The sequence below is a fragment of the Prionailurus viverrinus genome, chromosome B3, assembly GCF_022837055.1.
Source record: "Prionailurus viverrinus isolate Anna chromosome B3, UM_Priviv_1.0, whole genome shotgun sequence".
NCBI classification, from domain to species: Eukaryota; Metazoa; Chordata; class Mammalia; order Carnivora; family Felidae; genus Prionailurus; species Prionailurus viverrinus.
The window spans coordinates 108,631,870-108,656,563 of NC_062566.1; the positions used below are offsets into that span (position 1 = coordinate 108,631,870).

The following is a 24,694-nucleotide window of genomic DNA, read 5'->3' on the forward strand; positions in this document are numbered from 1 at the left end:
TCTATGTCATGAACTTCTTTACATTTTTAAAAATTATCTTCTGCAATATTATTGCTTATTTGGTATTCTGTTTCAGGGATGTAGCAGTTTTTTTTGCCAACTACTATTTGGATATATTAGGTGTTAACTATTTCCCAGTTTAAAAAAAATAGTGTAATAATTTTCTACAAGTTAAATGTTTTAGTTTTCTCTTAGTTAAACATAGCAACTTGTATTAATTCTACCTTTAAAAGTATATGCAGAATTCATAAGTCTTGATTCCTATAATTTATATAGATAACCAAAAGAGATTACTTTTCCATATTCATAAATTCAGTTTAATGATATTATGGAAGAAGCAAGTTTAGCATTTGCATTTGACTGATTTCCTGGCAGACATTTAAAAATTATGGATCCAAAGCTGTTTGAAAAATTAACAACATTGACTATGTAGAAGTATTGCACCTATGAGGCGCTATCAACCCTAGTCTGCCACTTTATAACTTTTTGAGAACTTAGTAGACTTCAGTTTCTATTTCTGTAACATCCTGGTATTAAATTAAGTATTCTCTAAAATCACCTGTAGGCCTATAATCCCATTCCTCTGTACTAAGTTTCTGTACTAACTGAATAAATATTATCACTCTATTTACCCTTCTCTTTGATAATATATTAATATCTAATTAATATAATTTACATTTATTTATTCCAGCTTTTGCATTCCATGCTACTATGTAAAGTTAGAGATTATCAACTGAAAATGTTCTAACCTCATTTTAGATCTTTCTTACTCAGATCAAGCTCATCTATTTTAAATGGAATATTGGTTTCTTTTGGTATCCACTAGAGTTCTATTCAAGTTATAGGAAGATAGGACAGTAAGATCTGTAGAAATACAAGAAATAGTGAAATTAAGAACACCAACCATTCAGTTTAATTTAAAAGTTTTGATTTCTATAAATTGATTTTTAATGGTTTAGGGCATGTTTTGCGCAAAAAGCAGCTGAACAAAATTACTGACGTGTCTCACTTATGACTTTAATACAGAGCATATCCCAAACTAAAATAGTCTCTAGATCTTTTTATTGTAAAAAGATATATATCCTAAAACTGGTCATGTATTTTCTCACCCACAACTTCAGGATTGTCTGCTCTCCCTACTCATTCGGTTTTTATTAACAACGGAACAATACATTAATTCAGAAAATTATTCAATGAATATTTTTAGTGGATATTATGTCAAAATTATGCTAGGTGTTGGGAATATGATATAAAGCAGTATAAAGACTTACTGACCCTGCCCTCAAGGACCTTATAGTGGAGCTGAAAATGAAAAAAAAAAAATTTACAAGAAATCTATCAGATAAAGAGTTGATAGATAGTATTCCTATTCACACTAGTAGGAATATAAATTTGTGTAACCTTCAAGTGAACAACTATATATACATACACACACACACACACATATATATATATATGTGTGTGTGTGTGTATGTATATATACATATACACACACACACACACACACACACACACACACGTATATATAGCCTTAAATTTTTTCTTACATTATAACCAATCATAGTTACCAGAAATTTATCCAGTGGAAATTATCAAAGAAGCCATCAAAGACTTATGTACAAAATTATTTATCATAACATTATTCATATTCATGAAAACTTAGAACCAACATTAATGTCTATAATTAAATAACTTATAGTACATACATATATCAGTTATTTATATAACCTAAAAAATCATATCTTTTAGAATATCTAATGACATAGGAAAATGCTCAAAAAAAACCATTAGGCTAGAAAAACTAGTAAACAGTACTGCTCAGGGACAGAATTGCAAGTTATTTTATAACATATATATTGTTTTCAACCAGAAAAGTAAAAATGTTTGTTTGGTTATTTAAATAAAATCTGGTGATAAGAGAGATGTCTTGCTTAGTTTCAGATTTATAAAAAATATTCATAAAACCAACTATTTATTTGTTTATACCAGAGCATTTTTATATCTAGGCTAAGCCATTCTATTCTTAATCTTGCTGGGTAGAAAATTGTATCATATTTCAGTGGAAGTTTGAAAATAAATTTTTTTCTTTTTCATATACAAATAATAAATAATTCTTAATAACAGGCACTGTACTATTTAAAAGTTATTTCGAAGTGCGTAATAACTCTTTTATACCACACCATTGATGGCTTTATAATTTCTTTCAGAGAGATAAAAATTTTGGAAAAAACATGAATTGCATTATGCTCTGGCAGGAAATAACTTGCATAAATATCTAATTTTGTATAGATTGTTTTAGAATCAAAGCTATTACAGAAACTTAAAGATCAAAATTTAATCCATAATAAACTATAAATAAATCATTTCAAATGTTAATATACCATAAGAAATCAGATCCTTGAAAATAAAGGATTTCCTAAGGATAAAAATTTTTTTAGGGAAGAGGTTGGTGGATCTGTGTCTTGCTAACAAGATTCTGATTTTTGATTTCTCATTTCTTCATTAACCTTTGCAGCCTTTTATTGGTTTAATTTATAATCATATTGCTTTTCTCCAGAAATGCATTGAAGTATTTCTTTTTCCTTGACATATAATTATAACTTATCTTACATTTCTTCCTTCCCTCTTTTTTACTTTACCACAGTAAATCACATATGAAACCAAATTGTTTTATGATGAAACAACAGAGCTGAAGTGCAGTGAATTGAACTATTAACTAGATCCTAAAACATATTTCTTTACAAGAGTGTGTTTAAATTTTGAGCTCTAAAGTAAAACATTTTTAAAAATTTCCAAATCATAACTACCAGAAACAATCTATAACTGTACCAATATATACTGAGTGGTATTGGTTAGAAGATAATTTCTAAGACAGAAGTTTTATTTCCTCTCAGTGATACCCATACTTTAAAAAGTAGCAAAATAAAGTAGGGTTAGAAATATTTGTTTCTCGGGGTAGTTCTGAACATAAATTAGGTAATTCTAAAAATACAGCACTTCAGTTCCTAGGACAAAAAAAAAAAGGAAATATGTTTAATCTATGCAGTTTTAATTCAAGTCAATATAAAATATATCATGAGAAAAAGAGGGAAGAACTACATTAGGCATTCCATAAAAAGTCCATAAAAGTCTAAGTCCATAAAAGTCTAAGTTTAATGAAAAGACCTAAGGGGCGCCTGGGTGGCTCAGTCGGTTAAGTGGCCGACTTCGGCTCAGGTCATGATCTCACGGTCCGTGGGTTTGAGCCCCGCGTCGGGCTCTGTGCTGACAGCTCAGAGCCTGGAGCCTGTTTCAGATTCTGTGTCTCCCTCTCTCTGACCCTCCCCCGTTCATGATCTGTCTCTCTCTGTCTCAAAAATAAATAAATGTTAAAAAAAAAAAATTAAAAAAAAAAAAAGACCTGAGAAAGAATTTAAGAGTAGCTGAGCTTTTTTTAATTGATATGTCTTCAGAAAGCCCCTAACCTCTCTAAATCGGAGTTCAAACCCAGAAAATATAAAATCTTTTCTCAAATTTTTTCACAAATCTATATTAACTAAAGAGAAGTGTGAATACATACACCCAGGGATACGGGCATATAACAATACGGTTTTTACAAGCCTAAAATGTCTTTCAAGTTTTATATTTTATTTTAAAAATTAATATAAAGTTGGGTTTCTTTGCCGAAATCTACATATTGCTTTAATACAAATGTAACGTTTACAACTACTTATTGTTGGCAAGAGAGGTAAAGGTGGGATGGGGTAATTTTCTATCTTGTTAACAGTGGAAATGATCTTACAGTGAACTCAGGTTTGGAGAATTGGACTAAATCAAAGGTAATCAACAACCCATATTGTATTAGCATCCAGACAGTTTCTTCTGTTGCATGATATTTCTAGAATTCAAGCTCATAAAAAAAGGTAAATACAAATAGCAGAGTCATTCCACTGCTTTTACACGCCACATCCTGGTAATTGATCCTTGCGGATAGATTCCTCAGTAATCAATCTCTGAAGAAAGATTCCCAGAAGGTTGCAAAAGAGGTGATACACTGCAATATTTTCAGACTATTTTCAATAGATATTTTGTTAAATATATTCTAGCTGAGAGGCTCAATAGAAAATTGAAATGTTTTTGATCCTCTGATTTATATCTTTTGAAATCTCAGTGAAACACTTATAAAAAGGTTTTCTTCAGGGTAGAAAAATTATTAGGGATAACATTTTTTGTTTTACTACTTTTTAATTTTTAATATATATACACTAATAATATCAACCAATCATAATCCCCACAATTCTTTCCATCCAATTGTGAAACTTCATTTATGTTGCAGTGATCCTATATGTAATATAAATATTTGCAGTTTACTCCTCTTAGTTACTACTGATGCAAAATGTCTAGCCTCGTAGGCAAATATACGTAAAATTAGCTAATGATGTGAGGCTCTTAAAATTATCGTGAAGACTAAAGTAATTTATTTCATCCAAATGATAATCTTTTGTGATTACTTTTAAATTATTATCAAAGAAAAATGACAGTCAGGCATTTGGATTAGCTATGAATTTCTTTTATTTATACTACTCCATCAATTGATGATCAAGGGTTGACTAGAATAAATGAGAGTATTAAACTTTAAGATCTATTGATGTGACTTTTCTCTAGTTCTCAAATGTTAGTTTATGAGACATACTTTTAAAAATTCTTTCTGAAGTTTTTCAGTATTAGCTATTATACCTGGTTCAGGAGCCACAAAAATAATCACATGACACTTGAATTACAACCACTCTGGCTTTGATAATAACCACATTGGTTTTCTGAAGTCTTCCTCTTGTGATAGTCTAAATTTACAGCCAGACTTATATACAGAGAATTGATGTCAAGCATTGACAGTTGAGCTGTCTACTCCCAAAAATCTTTGTTTAAATTGGTATTATAGTCTATTTTTTACATTTAGAGTTCACGGGTGGCTATCCTTTCTTATAACTCATTAAGTTTTGGTAATTGCACTTGCATTTGGAACTGAAATGGTTGAGGAAAAATTTCTTCCATAAATAAATACAGTAACATAAAATTTCTTCCATCAATGGAGAAACAGATACACACAAGTCAGGCAGAGGCATATATATACATATACATCTTCTTATAAGCATCAATTTTTTTCCAGCCCTTTTATTTCCACACCTATAAAGGGAATACAACCTTAAACTAGAAGTCAGAAACTGAGGAACTGTGGGTATTGTTCCTAGATTTGTTATTAACAAATAACCTTGAAGAAGATACTTCATGTTGCCGGAATTGATGTAATTTTAAGCCTTCTAGAAATAAAACACTGTATAGAAAATGGTATTTACTTGTTACTGGGTAACAATTCTGAAAGTCTTCATAGCTTCTAAAAGTTTTCAGAAAGCAGCATAGGGCATTAGAATTTATATTTTTATAGGAAATTACCTAGTTTATAATCAAGATATTGTGAGTCTCCACTTAAAATGGGAAACAGCTTTTGGTATAAAGATATTCTCTAAGACCAAAGAAAATAGCACAAGAGAAGGACTAGATATAAATTATAAGTACCCTGCCCATTCAGAAGCCCTCTCTTACAGTGTTGCCATTCTAATTAGTATTCATTGTTTCTAATTTTGAGAATTCTGTTTGATCAAGAAGAATGAGCATTGGTGATTATCTTTTGTGTATAATGTTTAGTTAATGCTGAAGCATTAGTAAAAACTATATCAAGTAAAACCAAAAGTTGATATAATTCTTATGTACCATAATGCTTTTTTTCAAAATGAAAATTCCATTTTCTCAGTATTATTCCTAAGCAGGCTCCATATGCTATCAGTGGTGTCCTAAAAGGGATAAGATAATCTACAGCCTGACTCCAGGAAATAGAATTTTGTAGCATGGTCAGATGTCTTATTTTTCCTGAGGACTTTAACACTTGGAACCTGGCATCACATCGATGCTTCCTCTACCATCTCCCAAAACAAACACAGACACACACACACACACACACACACACACACACACACACACACACACACGAGCATCTAGCCAGCATAGCTAACTTGACCTATGCTGGTCTGAAAGACCATCATTCTGCACGCATAGGAACCCATAGTGTAAAAACACTTGGTCTGAAGCTTCCTCACCCTTCATCTCTACTTTTTTTGTTTATCTTCCTCTCTAACCAAATATTAGTTCTTGTTACAGCTCTATAAAAAAGCAAAAAAAAAAAAAATTCTAATTTGTACCTCATCAAATGAAACACTTTGTGTTGAGAATCTTCCTTTTCTCATTTAAAGTGAAACCAGTTTTTAAAATGGCAGTTTTAGTTTTCTCTATCTTACCCAAGAGGAAAATTTAAGTGAAATAACAGACAGTTTTGAGGGAGCGGATGTATTTAACATTGGTCTGGCATTAAAATTTTCTGGTTGGGCAGCACAATTGTTTAATTGGGAATCTCAGTTACAGCTGAACAACCTCAGCACTTGGGTCAGCAAGCAGAGGAGCGTCACTCTGTCACCTACCAAGAATGGTGCTTGTTGGAACTGATCTTTCCAGTTAGGGAACACTCATGTTTCTAGTCATACCATTGATGTTTCTGATATTATAATGGAATAAACACTATAATCCTTAAAGAGACAAAGTTCTCTGCATAGGTATATTTGTAATTTTTTGTTTTTCGTAAACCAAATGCAAATGTAACACTACTCCAGAAACTGCTACATCAGAAGTCCCCAAGATAACCAAAAGTAAGTGCCCGTTTCCTAATCTCAGGAATAGTGCTATAATAAAGACTGAATTCTAGTAACCAGCCTATTTGCAGAGCATGTCATATAGCCTCTGGGTTAGTTAACTCCTTGGCATCCTAAGAGGTACCTCGAAGAGTCGATTGATGTTTTGCATGTATTACTAATGTGTAGAAAATTTTTTAAGTTCACTTTTTCTTTATTCTGTCTTTTTTACCCATCTTCCCTCATTGTAGCAAATTAGACGGCCGGATGAAAGCAAAGGAGTTGCTAGTAGAGTTGGATCCCTCAAAGTAAATATGTTTCTAACATTTTTTTGGCAAGATTTCGTCTATAGCCTACACTTCTTCCTTTTTGGAGGGTGGTGGGAGGAAGGGGGCTTTTTCCATTTTTCACCATCCCATTTTTTTATTTTAATATTTTTATTGGCTGTTGGGTCATTTTTTTTTTGTTTGTTTCAGCTGCACATAGAGCAACCAGCTGAAGGCAAGCTGCCAAATAACTAGCTTTGAATGGCACCACAAACAAGAGAAAGGGCAACTGTCTCATTACAGGTGCCTATAATTTGGGGTTCTAGAGTAAACCGTTCCTCTGATTGATGTCACTGACTATGTGTTAAGTTCCTCTTACACAGAGAACTAATATTTATTTTCAGAATATTATCTCCCCTTTTTGCTTTTTTTTATAAAAAGTAACTAAATTTTATTTTAGTGTCATTACCATTTGTAGTTCATACCAGAAAAATAACTATTATGAGATAGTAACATTTGTTATATATAATGAATCTTAAGAATTAGAAAAGGAATTTTATATGATGCTGGTGTAATGGGCTCATGTATAGCTAATAGTATTTAAACACTTTTAATCCCATTTGGTTTTTTTTCAATTAAAAAATTTATATAACAATCAGTGGAAACTAATATATATCCAAATGTTTGCCCATTTGTGTATGTAATCTGCTAATACACAGCTTAAAGATTTCTGATCTGATGGTCCCATTTGCTAGTTTTTAAATATCTATTTGGTTAATATATCTTGGGCACTCGATACTCTAACATTCAATCACAATGAAAAGGTAAGCCAGTTATCACCCTTTAGAAACAAAGACATAGTCATTGATCACTTTTAATGCTGCCACCATAAATGCAAGGTAGAAAATTTGCTGAATTTTAAAAATGTGCAGAGGAATTTCCCCCCAAATTAACCACTACTTGTATCTCTCAGTCCCATTTGTCCTAACAGCATTAGTAACTGTTAATCAAAATGACAGACAGTTCACTGCATTGGGATGTCTCAAAATTCAACTACCTTAAGGCCTAATATTAAGTCAATTCAAAATTTTATACACCTCCCCTTCATTTTCATTTAACAATTTATGAAGCACTAATTTCTGCACTCCTTCTTCTCCTTGCCTCTTCTGCCTTCTTAATTTTACTTTTTTTGTTGTCGTTTATTTATTTGTGTGTGTGCACACACATGAGTGCACATGGATGAAGGTGTGTCTGTATGTTTGTGTCCTTTATTCCAGACAAGCCATCTTCTCTGTTTCTGACGCTGCTGTATACTGGGTAGTGATTTGTTGTGGGGGGTTTTTTGTTTGGTTGGTTGGGTTTTTTTATGTTTTTTTCACTAAGGATAACGAGAGGGGATGGGAAGTGTTGATTATATGCCTGTTTCAAAATCAAGGAAGGTTAAAATTATTCAGTAAAAAAAATACAAGTTTATGCATCCCAATGATATATCAGTAGCATTCCTCACTGTCTCTTGTGAGGTATCATATTTTACCTTTGTCTTTAAGGGAAGATAAGTCCACTGTTGTTTAGCCTAATGGATTATGAGTCAGATTCAAGCGAAAAGGTACAGTGTGACATAACTTTTTAGAAATTATTGATAGTGAAATAAAGATAAAATGGCATCTGTAAGTGCAGCACCATCTGCTATAAATTGGATTGTGTGTGCAAGTGTGTGTGTGTTTAATTATCTCTAAATTCAGCTTTTGGCTGTATAGAACTTCAAGTTATAATTGTGTGCTTATTATTTTTTAAGTGTATGTACAGTATGATTATGTATATACACATATATATGTATAAGAAAAAAGATACATGTTAGGGTTCAATCAATTTACTTTAATATGTATTCATTCAGCCTTAAATCAAAAAATGTGTTTGGGAAGGAAAGACAAATTTCATAATTTTTAAGTATTTTTATTCCACATTTCTACCAAATAGAAAATTTTAAAGTGAATCTCTAAGGAATTATAAGGATAGTTACAGTATTTATTTATTTACTCTAACACTTTGGGGAGAAAAGATGCTATAATTAAAGTAAAACGTTGGCTCCTAGTCACAGGTTATTGAACATGTATTCTTCTGTTATACAAAGATCTTTAATGTTTTGAAATGTTTGCCAAAGGCAGTGAGAAATGTATAATGCTGTGATCTTATTTTTAAAAGGAAAAAGGAAAACTGAAAAGAGAACAAGTTGCTTTTTCAATTCATTTTCTGATGTTTACATGTAGCTCCATCGAAAGCTGGAGGAGCTCAGAGATCACCTAGAAGGCAATGTGAAAGGATACTCTCTCAGAGTAAATGTACGATTTCACTCGGTGATTTTTTTTTTCCTAAACTTCTGCTGACTGGTAATTCCAAATCTGATTGGTTTGTCCTCTCATCTCCATCTTTTTTACTTTCTGTCTCTTTTCTCCCTATCTCTCTCTTCCTTTTCTAGCTGCAGCTTCATGCTCACGTTTATGAAATAAAGATTAAATTGGCAGGGTAGAGGACACGCAAGTCACACTAACACTGAAGTTGATTTAATAACATTTTGGCTCCAATGCAAAATAAAAATTATTTTCAAAATTTGTTTCTTATACAATTGTATAATTTTCTGAGACTTTTTATGAGACTTCATTTGGAGCTTTTCCATTGACTGTGTTCTGCCCCTTGTGGGATATGTCAGCAGGATTATAAATTATTGGCTGGATCCAAGTGCTAGATCCTTAATAATTCAATTTCAGCTATCAAGGAAAATGATCAATGTTAGAATATCATCATAGGTAATCTAGCAAGTAGACACATTTTCTTCTGAATTAATAGGCTTCTCTTAACTCGGACTCTTTGGGAATAGCTATGATAAAATTTTTTTGTTTAAAAATAAAAAAAATTAAGCAGTAAATATCTTCACTGTCATGTAACATCTTACAAATACTTGAGATAAAGGCTATTATACCCAAGACAGCACTCTGAAGGAGAACAATACCTTATAGCTACTCAATACTATACATGTATCAGATAGATAATACTAACAGTAGTATTTTTTTGTGACCCATAGTTCAGACTCAGAATGCTTGGTCCTTCTCCTAAATATATCTTTTCAAAAAAAAAATGGAAATAAAATCTCTAAAATGGTTTATGATGTAAAATATGTCAGAAGAAAAGCTAAATTAGTGCAGTAAGTAATTTCTGGCTCAATTTAACTCTGACATCCCATTCCTAGTGCTTTTTAAGAAGTTTCTATCAATCCTAGCCTGGCCTGGATCCACTTCTCCCAAGATTATTGTCATACTTTTAATCCATATTGCTATAATAGTTTTCTTATAAAGAATAGAATAAACAACAATAGTGATATTATAATTCTCTGATATCTCAGCTTGTTTTTAATTATATACTATACATAGTTAAGTATATCTCTATATTAAATTTCTGATTACTAAACCTCAAACTTGTTTTTATTAATACTAATTGTTAAATTCTGATTGCTAAATTAAGTTGATGTAGCAATTAATGCAAGTATCCCATTTTTCTACTTTCTTGTGAGTCAGTCGTTCTTTTCTATCCATATTCTTAGAAGTTGAAAAATCATCCATAATCACTCCCAGAATTTATTCCACTGACTTAAAAAAAAAAAGAATTTTATGATTAATTCAGTCTGAACATACCTAGATATTCTTCTAGAAAGCCCTAAAAAAAATTCTGATTAATTAATTAATGTATTTAGTATCATACTTTTTGTAACCAATCATGAGAAGTGATTTTCTTTTTCAGTCAAACCAAGACTAGATAGTTGAGACTTGCTAAGGCCTGTATAGAAGGGAGTTAGTGTTAGATTAGGGTTAAATTAAAAATTTTGGCTTCAAAAACTGAGTTATATCATGCCACTTTTCAGTTTCTTTTTTTCAACACCTATACTGCATGGTACAGTATATAATGACTAACCCCAATGTCTTCATCTTTTGTTATATTTCACTGGGTCACACTTTGTTCTGATTACCTTTTTTTTTCTAATAAGATTGAATATGAGGTATAGCATTCTAAGATTCCCATTAACTAGAAAAGTATCTGGAGGAAAACTATCAAAAGTCAAATTGTATCTTCTATAGACAGTTCAGTTTAGAGAAGATGCGTTTCAAAGAGCTGAATGTTTAGTTTCTCTCCTCCCCTTTAATCCCATTACCCCAGAATGCCTTACAATAAGCCTTGCATGTTAAAAATTGTTGCTTAGAAGCAGAATAAAGCTATTCTCAGTTGCATAGGTTATATAAACAGATTTTGTTTCTAAAATGAGATAAATTGGCATATAATGACCATTCCATTTTGTGAAAATTTACTTTAGGCGTCTATACACAAGAGCAAGTATGTAGGTGCCTTTCAATTCATTGAAACATTTATAAATAGTTCAGTAAGATGAACAATTAGAACCATGTTTGTACTTAAATATTTTATTATTACTTGGGAAAATGAGACATTCAAATCTTTGGGATAAGGATTTAATTAAATCATTAACGCTTCAATTTGTATCTTCTATGTGTTATATTTTAGACAGAAAAGATTCCTGCATCCTTACTTATTACAGATAATCAATGATATAAGGTAGAATATTCTAAGATGTAATTTTTGGAATAATTTTAAAATTGATTTATCATATGAAAATGTACTTCTTTATCATACATTGACACTTCTATAGCAAAAAGTAGGATGTGTTAGGTTCTGGAATTATAAATATATCATCATTTTCTGTATGTAGTACAAAGTGGAAGTATTTAGAACCCTAAATCAGTTTTTAGTAACTTTTAATAATAACAAAACTATAATCACATGGCTTTACAAATTATCATCTTGTAAACAAAGTTTGTCTGATTTAATGATTGCAAGTTACTACAAATCCTTAGACTAATAATGTGTTGAGAATAATGACTGAAAAATCCCACATAAAGGAAAAAATTACCTTTACATTTAATCAAATACAGGAATCTAGTAGGAAGAACATTAAAAGTAGTGCTTAAAGTTGAAAAACTGTGTAAACAGGGTTGAGAATTGGAAAACATAAGATGATACAAACTAATACTTTACAAAATTAAGTCAAAGTGAGTTTACAAAGTTGAATTAGTTAAAGAGTGATGGAACCCTGAAAAGCTTGAGTGTTAAAATATTCAGAGAAAAAGAAGATAAATGTTCATGAAATAAAAACTAGTAGAAAGAAAAGAAAGAAGTAAAAATACCAAAACCACAAATTTTATATTTTCTCAGTGTATGCAATGTGATGGTAAATTTCTACTGAGCTGCAAACATACAGATAGGTTTTAGGTAACCAAATATGTTAGTTTTTTAAAGGCTTTGACAAACAATCAAAGGGAAAATGATTTATGAAGACAGATTATTGGCACATAAGTGACCTAGGAATTCGGTTATGAAGTAAAAAGCATATGATAATTACAAGTACTTGCTATGCTAATATAAATAAAGACAAGGTATTATTTGAGGTGGAAAAAGTTAAGGGAGGAGTTATCACTTAAAATAAGACTATGTTTTTAGTAAGTTTAAGAAAACTATCTGAATCAAGTCAGAAAGGAATAAGTCTTTTGAAGAATGATTTTCTGAATGCTGAAATAAGACTTATAGGAAATGGGACTAATATAAATAATGGATTAGATAGTTGTGATTTTATAGATTTTTTAAGATCAATATTTTATTTCAGTCTTTGTTCTTATATTTTTGATAAATTGTTTGGGAGGTTTTTTTTTGCATTTTTATATTCATCAAATTAATGCTATCACTCACGGGTCAGCAAACTGTAGCTTCTGGGCCCAAATCCTTTTCTCTCTTGTGGGCCCACAAGCTAGGAATGATTTTTTGCATTTTTAAATAATGGGGGGGGAAATCAAAAGACTGTCATTTCATGACATGTAAAAATCATATGTGTGTCCAAAACATATAAGTGTCCAAAAATAAAGTTTTATTGAAACACAGCCATATTCATTCATGTGCATGTAATCTGTGGTTGCTTTTACAGTACAAAAGCAGAGGTGAACAGTTGCAGCAAAAACCATATGGCACAGAAAGTCAGAAATGTTTACTATATGACTATTTATAGAAAAAGTTTGCCAAGACCTGCTGTAACCGGCTAGTGTGTCAAAATGACAAGGACATAGAAATGATTATAATAGAGTCTTTGTAAACTTATCTTCATTTTAGAGCTTGAGGAAAGGAGAGCTGCTCATTTTTCTGGGGATGGTTTCAGATTATTCTGCCCAGAATAATATCTGTCTAAAAGAGTTGATACCCTGATCTTCCACCTTTACTTTTTTATTCTTCTGTTTGCCACTGTTTTCTCTAACTACTCTTTTTTCACACCACATCACACACACACACAACGTAAACCCCCCCATGAAATTAACATTAAACCTTGCAAATATAGATTATAAATTCCTCTTGTTTGAGGAGGCCTCTACAGAGATTTAGGGTGTAAAGATATGTTCCAATCTTGCTCTCAAACTTTTTTAAAAGGCGTTTTTAGAGTGTTTTTGCTTACTCTGCTTTTTTTCTGTTTTTACTTCATTATGTTTCATTAAAGATCTTTCCCCTGGAGACAAACTTTTGGTTTCTCCTATTTAAATGTACCTAAAATCATCCTGTCTATAGGAAATTTTGTGCAACTGGTAAAGACACCCTGACATGATCAACTATGTCATATCTTAATATATGGCACTTAACTATCTAAAAGGCATCTGCATTAAGTCAGCCAACTTTGAAGAAAGGAAGAACAGCTAGAACATTGATTAGTCCTTAAATATTCAGTAGCTTTTAAAGGAGTAAACATCAGTGTGTTTGTTAACTCTACTTTCTTAGGCAAATTTTATTGTCTTTGGTTCTTACATGAAGAATATTTTTATTTGAGGTTCCTAATAAGTCTTCCTTGTTTGATGTGTTGGCACTTACTCAAAATATTAATATCTATTTATTTACTATTTAACTTATAATAATTATGTAACATCTTGAGCATCTTAGTAGATGATGTATGTCTTATAAATATGACCAGACTACAATAATGGCAAAGATGACAGTAAATCAACTTCAGGATTATCTCTTTGGAAAACAGACTAATTTCACTAACTTTCACTTTTGGTATTTAATGTGTAAAGTTAACTAATACAATTCTGAGATTTCACTTCTACTGAATAACAAAAATCTATCTGTGTTTAGAACAAAAATGTTCTTATCTAATACTTATAAAATCACCTACAGTAGCCTAAGACATCATGGAAGCGGGAATGACACACTTGTGACGTGTTTAATGCTTATTGCAAATTGCTCTTCCCAGAATTGACTTTAATACACAAATAAGGTACTAATAAAAGATCTCCTTGACAAATAAATTTCCCTAGTAACAGAAAATGGAGAACTGAGGGGGGCAGGGGGAGATAAGACTCCAACTGTTTATGAAAGATAAAGTTTTTCAGTTTTATGGATATAATTATGGAGACAGAACAAACATGCGAAGTTTTGTTAGAACTAGCACCTTGCTGAAGATGTGTATGTGTAATTAGATGTGTATGTGTTTGGAAAAAAAGATTCAATTTCTTAAGATGTCTATAATGACCATATTTCAGAAAATACCTCAAAGTAATCCGTTAAGTGGTAGTGATAACATTTGATCACAAATCTTTATGATGGTAAATATAAAATCTTCTCAACATTATTTCACACAGTTCAGTTTTTTAAACATAGAAGAAAAAGAGTTTGTATGTTCATTTATTCATTAAACACTTACTGAGCATCTACTACATTCTTCTGTTCTGGGTGCTAGAAATACAATTAAAGAACAAATCAGATAATAAGAGCATTTCTGATTCCTCCACTATGTCATCTTCTATACTTTCATTTCCCCACCCTAAGTTTGCATTTTGGAACTTAATGAAGAATTTGTAACTCAAAACTGCATACTTAATAATTTAGCTCACGTGGCATTGTACAACCTAATGAAAGAAGAGGCCAGAGAATTGACCATAGCAGTGTGACAACCTAGAAAGTAAGAACAGGGCAGAAAATTATCAGCTCAAATCATGAAGATTAAACATGGTTTTGAGTATAAAATAGCTGTTTTAAATTTTTTTTTCAACGTTTTTTATTTATTTTTGGGACAGAGAGAGACAGAGCATGAAGGGGGAGGGGCAGAGAGAGAGGGAGACACAGAATCGGAAACAGGCTCCAGGCTCTGAGCCATCAGCCCAGAGCCCCACGCGGGGCTCGAACTCACGGACCGCGAGATCGTGACCTGGCTGAAGTCGGACGCTTAACCGACTGCGCCACCCAGGCGCCCCTAAAATAGCTATTTTAAAAGATCAATGAAACATTCTGATAAAAGGTCTAGATAAGAATTTGTGTTTCAGTTTTTATGTTTTTATGGTGTTTTTATTGATATATATGTTAATATATCACATGGACATATATATGAATGTTCAGTAATACTGTGAATGGAATAAATAGGAACAGCACATGAGAGTCAGAATACTGAGCTGGCTTTGGTGCCCTCTTTAAAAAACAATATGAAGATGTACAATAGAGCCCTCATTCTATAAATAACATCACATGTAGTTTGCCAATGTTAATAAACCAATGAAGATCAGTGTAGTACCTTAGGAGAAAAATGACCAGTGTTCTGCTTTCCAATTAACCTTAAATGAACATCTTCTCAGCAAAATCATACCAGATCTGATCAGAGGGAGTCATCTCTGTCACAGATTTTTTCTTTTTTTTTTAAGCCAGGTATTTTTATATCACAAGATTCTCCTCAAATAGCTTGACCCTTGAGATTTCAAACTCAAGTGTTTGCTTATAAGGCTATCTTGTTACCTGACAAATGTGTTCGTGATGGAGCCATCTAATCTTCTGAGACCCTTACTATGCTATCACTTCCTCTTTAACAGTGTTTTCTTTTCCCCACTGCAAAACCAGGCTCGGCTTCCCTCGTGCTCATCTACTTATAGTGTATCTGAGGTATACTTTGCACGTGTTATCTTACATGGTCAACAACATGCTCGCCCTCACCATTTTTCTTATTTTATTTTCCTTTTGCCTTAATTTATTTTGCCTTGCACTTTGCACTTGGCTGAAAGGGATGAGGGTACCAAAAGGGAAAAGTTAGCTGTTTTAGGAGGAAATTTCAATATTTTTATACTGTACTGTTTTCTAAGTTAACTTTTTTTTTTAGCAGTCACTGTATCATGTCGAAATAGTTAAAGTCTGAACAGCCAACTTGATTGTTACCACCACCTTAATTCCATAAAAATTTCTTTGAGCCAGGTAATTTGTTATTAAACTAATATTGGCTAAAGACAAAGGTTTTGGTTTTCAGGCCTGTCTAGGTCTCTCTGGTAGCTGAAGATTTACATTAAATAAGTGACAATCTTGTCCCATTAACCATAGACACAGCATCCCAAATTGTCTATTAAATGAAAAGTTAATATGATTCCCCTATTTTTGTATAAAATGGAAGATTTATTCCTTTTTAAAAACTGATTAGGTTACTCAGGAAAATAGTTTCCTTGATACTTATATTTTCATAAGGTTCTTATAATCTGGAAGATTAATTTTGTAATCACTCATGAGATTTGTGCTCTTTTAACAAAATATTTTACATGACATTTGAGCTATGTTTTTTTGCCTTTTTGGGGTCTAATTTCTTATTCTTACTGTGTAAAACCATAGTGTACATGTGTTTCTGTTTTTGTGAAATATTATATTGAAATATTAATAGATTTTGAATATCCTTTCCAAAGCAGAGGCACTGTTGAGTAGCTGAGAGAAAAGAGAATTTGTGCCTCAAGATGGCTAGTAAATAAAAGAACTTTAATACCCTATGAATTTTAAGATCTTAATTTTTTATCTTATAGACAAAACACATTTCTACATGTAGTTTTTGCAGACCACGGTAGCTACCATGGCAGGCTAGTATTGTTAGCTTTATTCTGTTTGCAGAAATACTGTCTCAGAATATCATGCAAAAAACCCACAAAGATGGCACCATCTGAAATACCGGGTTGTGTTTGCAGAACCACAGGCAGGATAACATCTTTTTGCTTTAAAATTTTAAAAATTTAAAAAATAAATAAATAAAAGCCTTGAAAGGAAGAGCATGACTAAACCCACAAGGGTTTAGCCTCACAAGGTTGATTTATTGAATCAAAAGAATTATAGCCATCTTCTGTAATTTTTTTCTTTTGAATGTTACAGCTATTTTAGATTTTTCTTTTAAAACTGATTTTATGGAGAATGAATTTCTTCTTGAAATATGTATCTGTAGGAAAAGGAAAGTAATGAAAGGCAGATGAATGACTTGTGATATCAGCAGACTGTTGAAAGGCAAGATTGATATCATCTCATCACCACATTTTCCATAGGTCTTTTCTTAATTCCCCAGGATTATGATTCCCAGTGTAAAAAATATATAACCCATTTCTTTCTGACACTTCATCCAGGCAATTCTCCATTTCCCATGAGAGTGTATAAGAAGTCTACCATTGGCATCATCTTCAAACACAGCCTACAGCATCCATCAGGGTATTACTTTCTCTGTGACAGCATGTTTGCAGGAGGGTTCTCAGGTTGGAATGTGGAACTGGCTTCTGGGGGGATGGGATTGGGTATGCTGTAGTATTTGCTCCCTAGCACTCTGCTCTTAAATGAACTCTGGCTTTATCTGGATTTGTTACTTTCATTGTGACACATTAGCTTTATTTATTTGTCATAAAATGTGTTTCTCTTTTTGTCATTTGTGGTAGGGTTTTTTTTGTTACCAGTGCCATACCTCTGTGGACTCCATAGGTGGTGATTATGTTTAATTTATGATGCTGTAAAGACCAATATCTTGAAGAACTCCTTAGGGAATACAGAATAACCTTCCATAATTTTTTCTATTTCATCTTAAATTGGTAAATGATTATTTTATAAAATTTTAGACTTTGACTCTTACTAATTAGAATTTCAAGAAATGTCCTCATGTGTCATTTTTTCATATGGAAGCCTCTTGATGGAACTGTTGTTTAAGTGCATTTTTTTATTTTATAGCATCACTATGGAGGTAGCCAAACTTTCCATGGCTCAATATCTTCTTTTCCTCATTTACATCATCTTCACTGACCTTCACTATTAAAGAAATAAATTCTCCAGTACCTATTGCAGCACGTTGGCTTAATCAATTTCATGTCACTGTCTTCTGTGACATTCATAAGACCAAAAAATAAGCTTTCTTCAAAAAGGAATCTATCCATGAATTGTCCAAGAACAAGATAATTGCTAACCTTACCTGCTACTGCTCAGCAAATGTTACTCCATGTAGTTGATTGCCCCTTCGTGAAAAATACAATTCTCTTACTATGTGACAACCTCTGTGGTTGACATCTCATTTATCTTATTTCAATTAGTCTTCACTATAGATATTTAAAGAAGATACTGTCATCATCCTCATTATACAGACCAGGAAAATGAGTTCAAAGAGGTTAGATATCCTGCCTAAAGTCATAAAGCTTCCAAGTGAGTGTCAGAAAATTGTTTTTCCTAAATACCATGCTTTCTGCTGCTGTTCAGGAGTTATTAAAAGTTGGCTGTAGGTGGCCTTCAGTAGTCTTACATTTTCATGGACTATATTTACCTGGTTCAGGTTGATCACATAGTTTGGATCCTTGTGAGAGGATATAAATGTATCTATTAGATGCAAACTTTAATTCCAGGAAATATTAGAAAGACATACCTTTTATAATTATTTTTCTTATATATAGTCATTCAGTAAATATTTATTGAGCACTTACTATTCCTTATTTAAATGTAATTATAATCTGCTAGCTCTGTCTTGACCTTAGAATTGGCCTCACATTTGGAATGCATAGAATATCATGAATGTAATGAGATCGGTGTCACAGGTTGTGTACACTATTGTTCATCCCCTCAAGCCAAGTAAAAAAAAGAGAATTCACCTTCCACATTTCCAGCTAATCTCAGCTTTCTTTCAACAGTGTTCCAGCAATGTTCATTTTTTAAAATCTTTTGAAAACATTGCTTCAGAATTCACTTAGTTTAGAAGAAAGCCAGCATGAGTACTACCTCCTTGTAGTAACAGTGCTCTTTCTGACTTACTTGAAAAGTTGTAATGTACACTAGATGTAAATTTTTTATGATTTATAACAATAAACAAAAAAATAATCATTGAACCCTTTAAAACCTTGTATCTAATGTCTTAGATTTCCCAGTAACAAGGATGATTTAAATAATTAGAAATTTTGAAGTTAAATTGATTTTTACTGTTGAGTGGACAGAGACTGAAATTTTATTTTATTTTTATTTAATGCTTGAGAGCTTTTAGCTACCTAAAGAAATGGTGACATTTTCAAATTGTAACTTGCAAAACAGTTGCCCTTTGAACCCATCACACTTTTAGAACACCAGTTCTGATCTAAACAAACCTTGACTGACTGACAATTTGGAGCTTCTGAAATGGAAACTTCAGTTGAATTGCAAATAGTAGATCTACATATTCAAGGAAGGAAGGAAAGATGGAAGGGAAGAAAGAAAACTAGATTTTAAACACTGTAACATTTCCTCTTTAAAAGAAAAAATAGAGCCATTTTGAACTACCAGTAGCACTACAAACTATTTACCTTGGATGAAACTAATAAAATAAAATAAAGATTCTACACTGTGAAATGATCACCTAAGATTTTCTACTTCACAAAATCTCACTTAGAAAATTTTTAATATTAAATGTATTATTTATTTCAGTATAGTTTTCTCTGATGTTTTACTCTTTCCGGTCACTCTTGCATTCATTGTTTTCATTCTCTTTGTTTATAATAGTTGGGAATTTGGAGATAGTGTGAAGAAATCTGTTAGGAATAGTATCTTTTAAAAACACTAAAACTGCTGCTTACCAGAATATATAAATTGTTTGAATCAAAATAAGAAAATACCTCTCTCTTACATCCAAATAAGGGACCAGCCATAAAGATAATGGGAACGCACATTTGACTGGAATATTTGATAAACCTATCTAATCAAAACATTCTTATAAAAGAACTGAAAAGAATTGATTGGCATATTTTCAAAAAAAAGATGATGGGTACTTCTGTCTACTTGGGCATAACACTTTTAAATTTCCGTAACAAAAAGATTTTTAAACTGTTGTAGTTGACTGTGAATTTCTGCTTATCCTCATACACTGCCTCATCTATTCTGATCATTTGAAATACAAAAGAGGTGGTCACTGGAACAATGGCATGAGAATTTTAAAGTTTAAGATGAGGAAATATTAATGCATGGATAACAAGTTTAGGAAGCTTTTGATGTAAGTATTTTATAGGCTATGTATTTCTTTGAGAGAGAATTATTCTCCTTTTAATTCTTACTTGTAATATGTACAATGAACTTTGCAGCCAGATCTACTTTCAAATCTGGTTTTAGTAAAATAATGAATTTGGTAAGTCATATAGGAGGCATTCAAAAAATATTTAGGAAATGGTGAATGAATTCTTAAATCAGCCAACTTATCTAAACCTTATAAAGTTTCTATATCCGGGTTTCAAGGAGAATTTATAATTTATGTAAAATCTAGTAGAGTACCAGGGACATAGTAAGCACTGATTTCTTTTTCTTCTTAGATGTGTAAGCTCTAATCACCTCAGACTTGGATTTAGGACATTAGCCAAACAATTGGATTCTCTCTGTTAGTCCTTCTTTCTTCTTAGGTCAGACTAACCTTCCTAAGCACTACCTTAATTCCCATCAGTTCTCTAATCAAAAAAGCTATAGTAGCCTACCCCTGAGCTGTTGTATCAAGAGTAAATGCCTTTCTTCCTCTCTCCCAACATCCTTTATAATTTTTATATAGGATAAAATTATAAATTTTATAATTTATATAATTATAATCTATGTTTATCTAACATTATTTTCTAGTGACCAACTTCTCCCAGTTTGCCCAGGACTCCTAGTTTAGAATTGAAAGTACCACATCCTAGGACTATTTTGTTTTAAAACTGAAAGTTCTGTATTCCAGGAACCCCCTCAGTCCCTGGCAAACAAGGACAATTGGCCATTTATTCTCTATCATGTACCTACCACTCCAGTCAAGGGATACCTTCTTGTTATATTCCTTCTTTCTTATTGGCCATTATTTGTGCTATTTTGTCTTTCTGAAATGCCCTCATCTACTTAATAGCTCCAGTCTACCTTCCTCCAGAAAACCACCTCTCCCAACTCCTACATACCCTAATCATCTTCTGAAGGGAATTTCAATTGTGCTTATAGACAGTATTACTCTATATTGCTCTTCCTTCTGCCTGTTTGATTGTTTTTACTTCTGTTCCTTACATGTTGATGATCAACTTGATTTACTCTCAGATTCTTGTTTTTTAAAATTATGTTTAAGCTTATTTATTTATTTTGAGAGAGAGAATGTGCACAGGCAAGGAACAGAGAGAGATGGAGAAGGAGAATCACAGGCAGGCTCCACACTGTCAGCGCAGAGCCCAACATGGGCTTCAATTTCACAAACTGTGAGATCATGACCAGAGTCAAGATCAAGAGTCAGATGCTTAACTGACTGAGCCACCTAGGCACCCCTCAGATTCTCATTTTATTTCTCACTATATATCTACACTGACCAGCATGATAGCCAGTTTAAATTCACTAAAATTAATTAAATTATAAGTTAGCTTCTTATTTGCAGTAGCCACATTTCAAGCGTTCAGTAGTCACATGTGGCTAGTGGCTACCTTTTTAGAAAGCACAGATATACATTTTTATCACCACAGAAGTTCTCATAACCAACCATTGTTATTATGATCATCACCATTTATCATCATTATTACTTCTGTTTCTACTTATAGCATTAACTTTGGTCAGGGATAATTCTAGGAGCTTCACATATTTTACTGTCACATCACTGTCACAATATAGTAACTACCTTGGCATCAACTATCTACAGCCCACATCTCTCTCCAAAGTTATAAGCACCTTGAACATGACTCAGCCCCCAATTTTGTTCCTTCATCCACTATTTGAATATATGATACTACCCAATTACTCAAACTGGAAACTCAAGAGTTATTTTATATCCTTTATGACCATTCAGAACCTAAATCCTATAGATTCAGGGTTTTTTGTATCTCTAGAACCTATGCCCTTCTCTCCAGGAATACTTTCAGTGATTTAGTTGGATTCCTCATCTGGATTACTAGATTAATCTCCAAACCAGTTTCTCTACCCTCATCATTTATTCCATGACCATCTCTAATCATTACATTGCTCACCAGAATGAACTTGTTAAAATGTTAATGTAGTCATGTCATTCCCCTGCTTAAAATCTTTCAGTGGCTCTCCATAACCCTTAGGAATTGGCCCTTACCTCATCAACAATCCTCTTACCACCTCCTGTCATGGTTGAAATTAGCTTCAGCCATACTTATTGCCATTTCTCAGTTGCCAGGGTCCCTCATATCTGTGAATTACACTTGCCTTTTTCTCTGATTTCCTTGCCTTTTCTTCAGCTAACCAAAGTGTAATTGTCCCTTAAAATTCTGCTCCTATATCCCAGCTCCAGAAAGTTTTTCCTGATAATCTCCCCTCAGCTCCTACCTCCATCTGAGTTAGGAGCATCTCATGCATATCCACATAGCGATATGTACTAACTTCTATTACTGCATTTATCATGAGGTGTTATAATTAATATGTCTACTTACCTGTCTTTATCTATTGCATTGTGAGCTCATGGAGACCAGAAACTGCTTTTTTGTTTGAAGCCTGTAATTCAGAGGCTAGATCAATTTGGGACAAACAGTAGGTATTCAGTAAATGTGGGTTGAGTGCATGATTGAATGAATGACATTGAATTACCCCCTAATGGGTATATTTAGAATAGTATTCACAAACTTGGTTGAGTAAAGACATTGATTTAGCTTCTTTTAGGTTTTACTCCTTCCCCCATCTAGCACACAGTGAGTATTTAATATACACATATTGACCAGATCTTGAGTTAGAACCCAGTTTCAAATATCCCATTATATATGTGTCATATATAAAGATTTGCATGCATTTTTCTAATTTCTAAAAGCATATGGTAATCACAGTCAGTACTTCTAAAACATTTTCATTCTACTCTGCCTGTTTCTGCAGTATACTCTGATAGCCATTTTTTAAACAAATAAATAACAGGGTTAGCAGCCTAATTTTTCTTGAATGTGGGCTCAAACAATATCAGTTACTCCAGTCTCTACAATTCTAAATCCTTATTGACCTTGGATGTAATGGGAGTGAAGAGAATCTCAAACTGTAGAATTGACTTTCTCACCCTGTTGTTGAAACCTAAGTTTACCGAGAGCAGGACAGCTTTATTCTCTGTGACCCCAATCAGTCTCCTTGACATCCTGTTTGAAAAACACTGAGAACTAAAGTCTATGAAGAATCATGCTCTCATAAATTCAGGTAGGAATTTGTATGGGAATCAGAACTGGTACATTAAAAAAAATATAGAAACCTGAGGTTTATTGTTAAGCCAGTAGTAAGTATTCCTTAGTTAGCTTTAAACAAAAATGAAGTCAGAATCTAGTGTTATTGATTGGTAAATAAGTTGTACATAGGCCTCTGATTAAAGCTTTATCTATTACCAAGACACAAAGGGAGTATTGGCTGGCATTTTAAGTCAAAAGAAGGACCAACATATAAATTTCCAGTGGCCATTTTTGTTTTTATTGCTCTCTATCCAATAGTAAGGGGAATTGACATCAAAGTGAATTTTACTTTTCCCTAGGCTGATGCCTAGCATTCTTTTTCTTCATGTGCCTTATGTACCACAGGCCAGCATTTTGTCTGTTTCTCTTCTCTCTTAATTAACCTACTTGTCTCTTCTACATGGGAGGTAATCCAATGCATGCTGGCACAGCTTCCTATAAATTAAATAGGCTTAATGAATTCTAAGTAGCTCATGGTCATACCCTGCTTTGGTTCATACTGATAGATTTACAGACAGGTTTGGTTTACCACCAATCCCCTAATTTTTAAACATTAAGATAAACATCTTCTTGACTACCAGCAATATAAATTTTCTTTGCTTGTTCACACAAATATGCATTTGCATACAATGAAATTAGGAACCTAGATTTCAGCAAATGGAATTATCAATTTTATCTGGTCCTTTTTTCCCCTTTTCAAAATCACTACTAGGTATTTACCCAAAGAATACAAAAATACTAATTCAGAGGGATACCTGCACCTCGATATTTATAGCAGCATTATCTACAATAGCCAAATTATGGAAACAGGTCCCTACATCTTGGAGATAAGGATGCTCCTTTCCTCAGGGTATAGGGAGGGCAATGCTTATGACCTGTTTCGAGAATGAAGTGCGGGGCAAGGACAGAGAGACCCTCTTGATTCTGCCATTTTCTCAAACTTACTCAGTTTAAAATATTTAACATTCCAAGATGCCATATTTTGAGGTAGCATGTCCTGAACCCCATCATCATATTGTCCTTGAATTCCGTTATATGTCATACTCTACTGTCATTTACCAACTTATAAGTAGAGCAAAGTAGTTTCACATGAAAATAACTAAAAATGTTGACCAGATTTCTAGACTAGTGTTCAAAACTGAAATAGCACTGTAGTTTAACTGAATTGGGAGTCAAATAGACATATATGATT

At 32.6% G+C, this 24,694-nt stretch overlaps 1 protein-coding gene across 6 annotated transcripts in view; it reads left to right on the plus strand.

Annotated features, from left to right (window-relative positions):
• The window catches only part of GPHN (gephyrin), a 623,769-nt gene that overhangs the window by 422,151 nt on the left and 176,924 nt on the right, over nucleotides 1–24,694 (plus strand). For 2 of the 6 annotated variants that reach the window (XM_047863519.1, XM_047863520.1), the window contains one exon: nucleotides 6,968–7,024. The exons of the other annotated variants lie outside the window; for them this stretch is intronic. In XM_047863519.1, coding sequence (XP_047719475.1) covers nucleotides 6,968–7,024 — 57 coding nt within the window. The remainder of the gene's footprint in view (nucleotides 1–6,967; nucleotides 7,025–24,694) is intronic. 6 annotated transcript variants of the gene reach the window in all.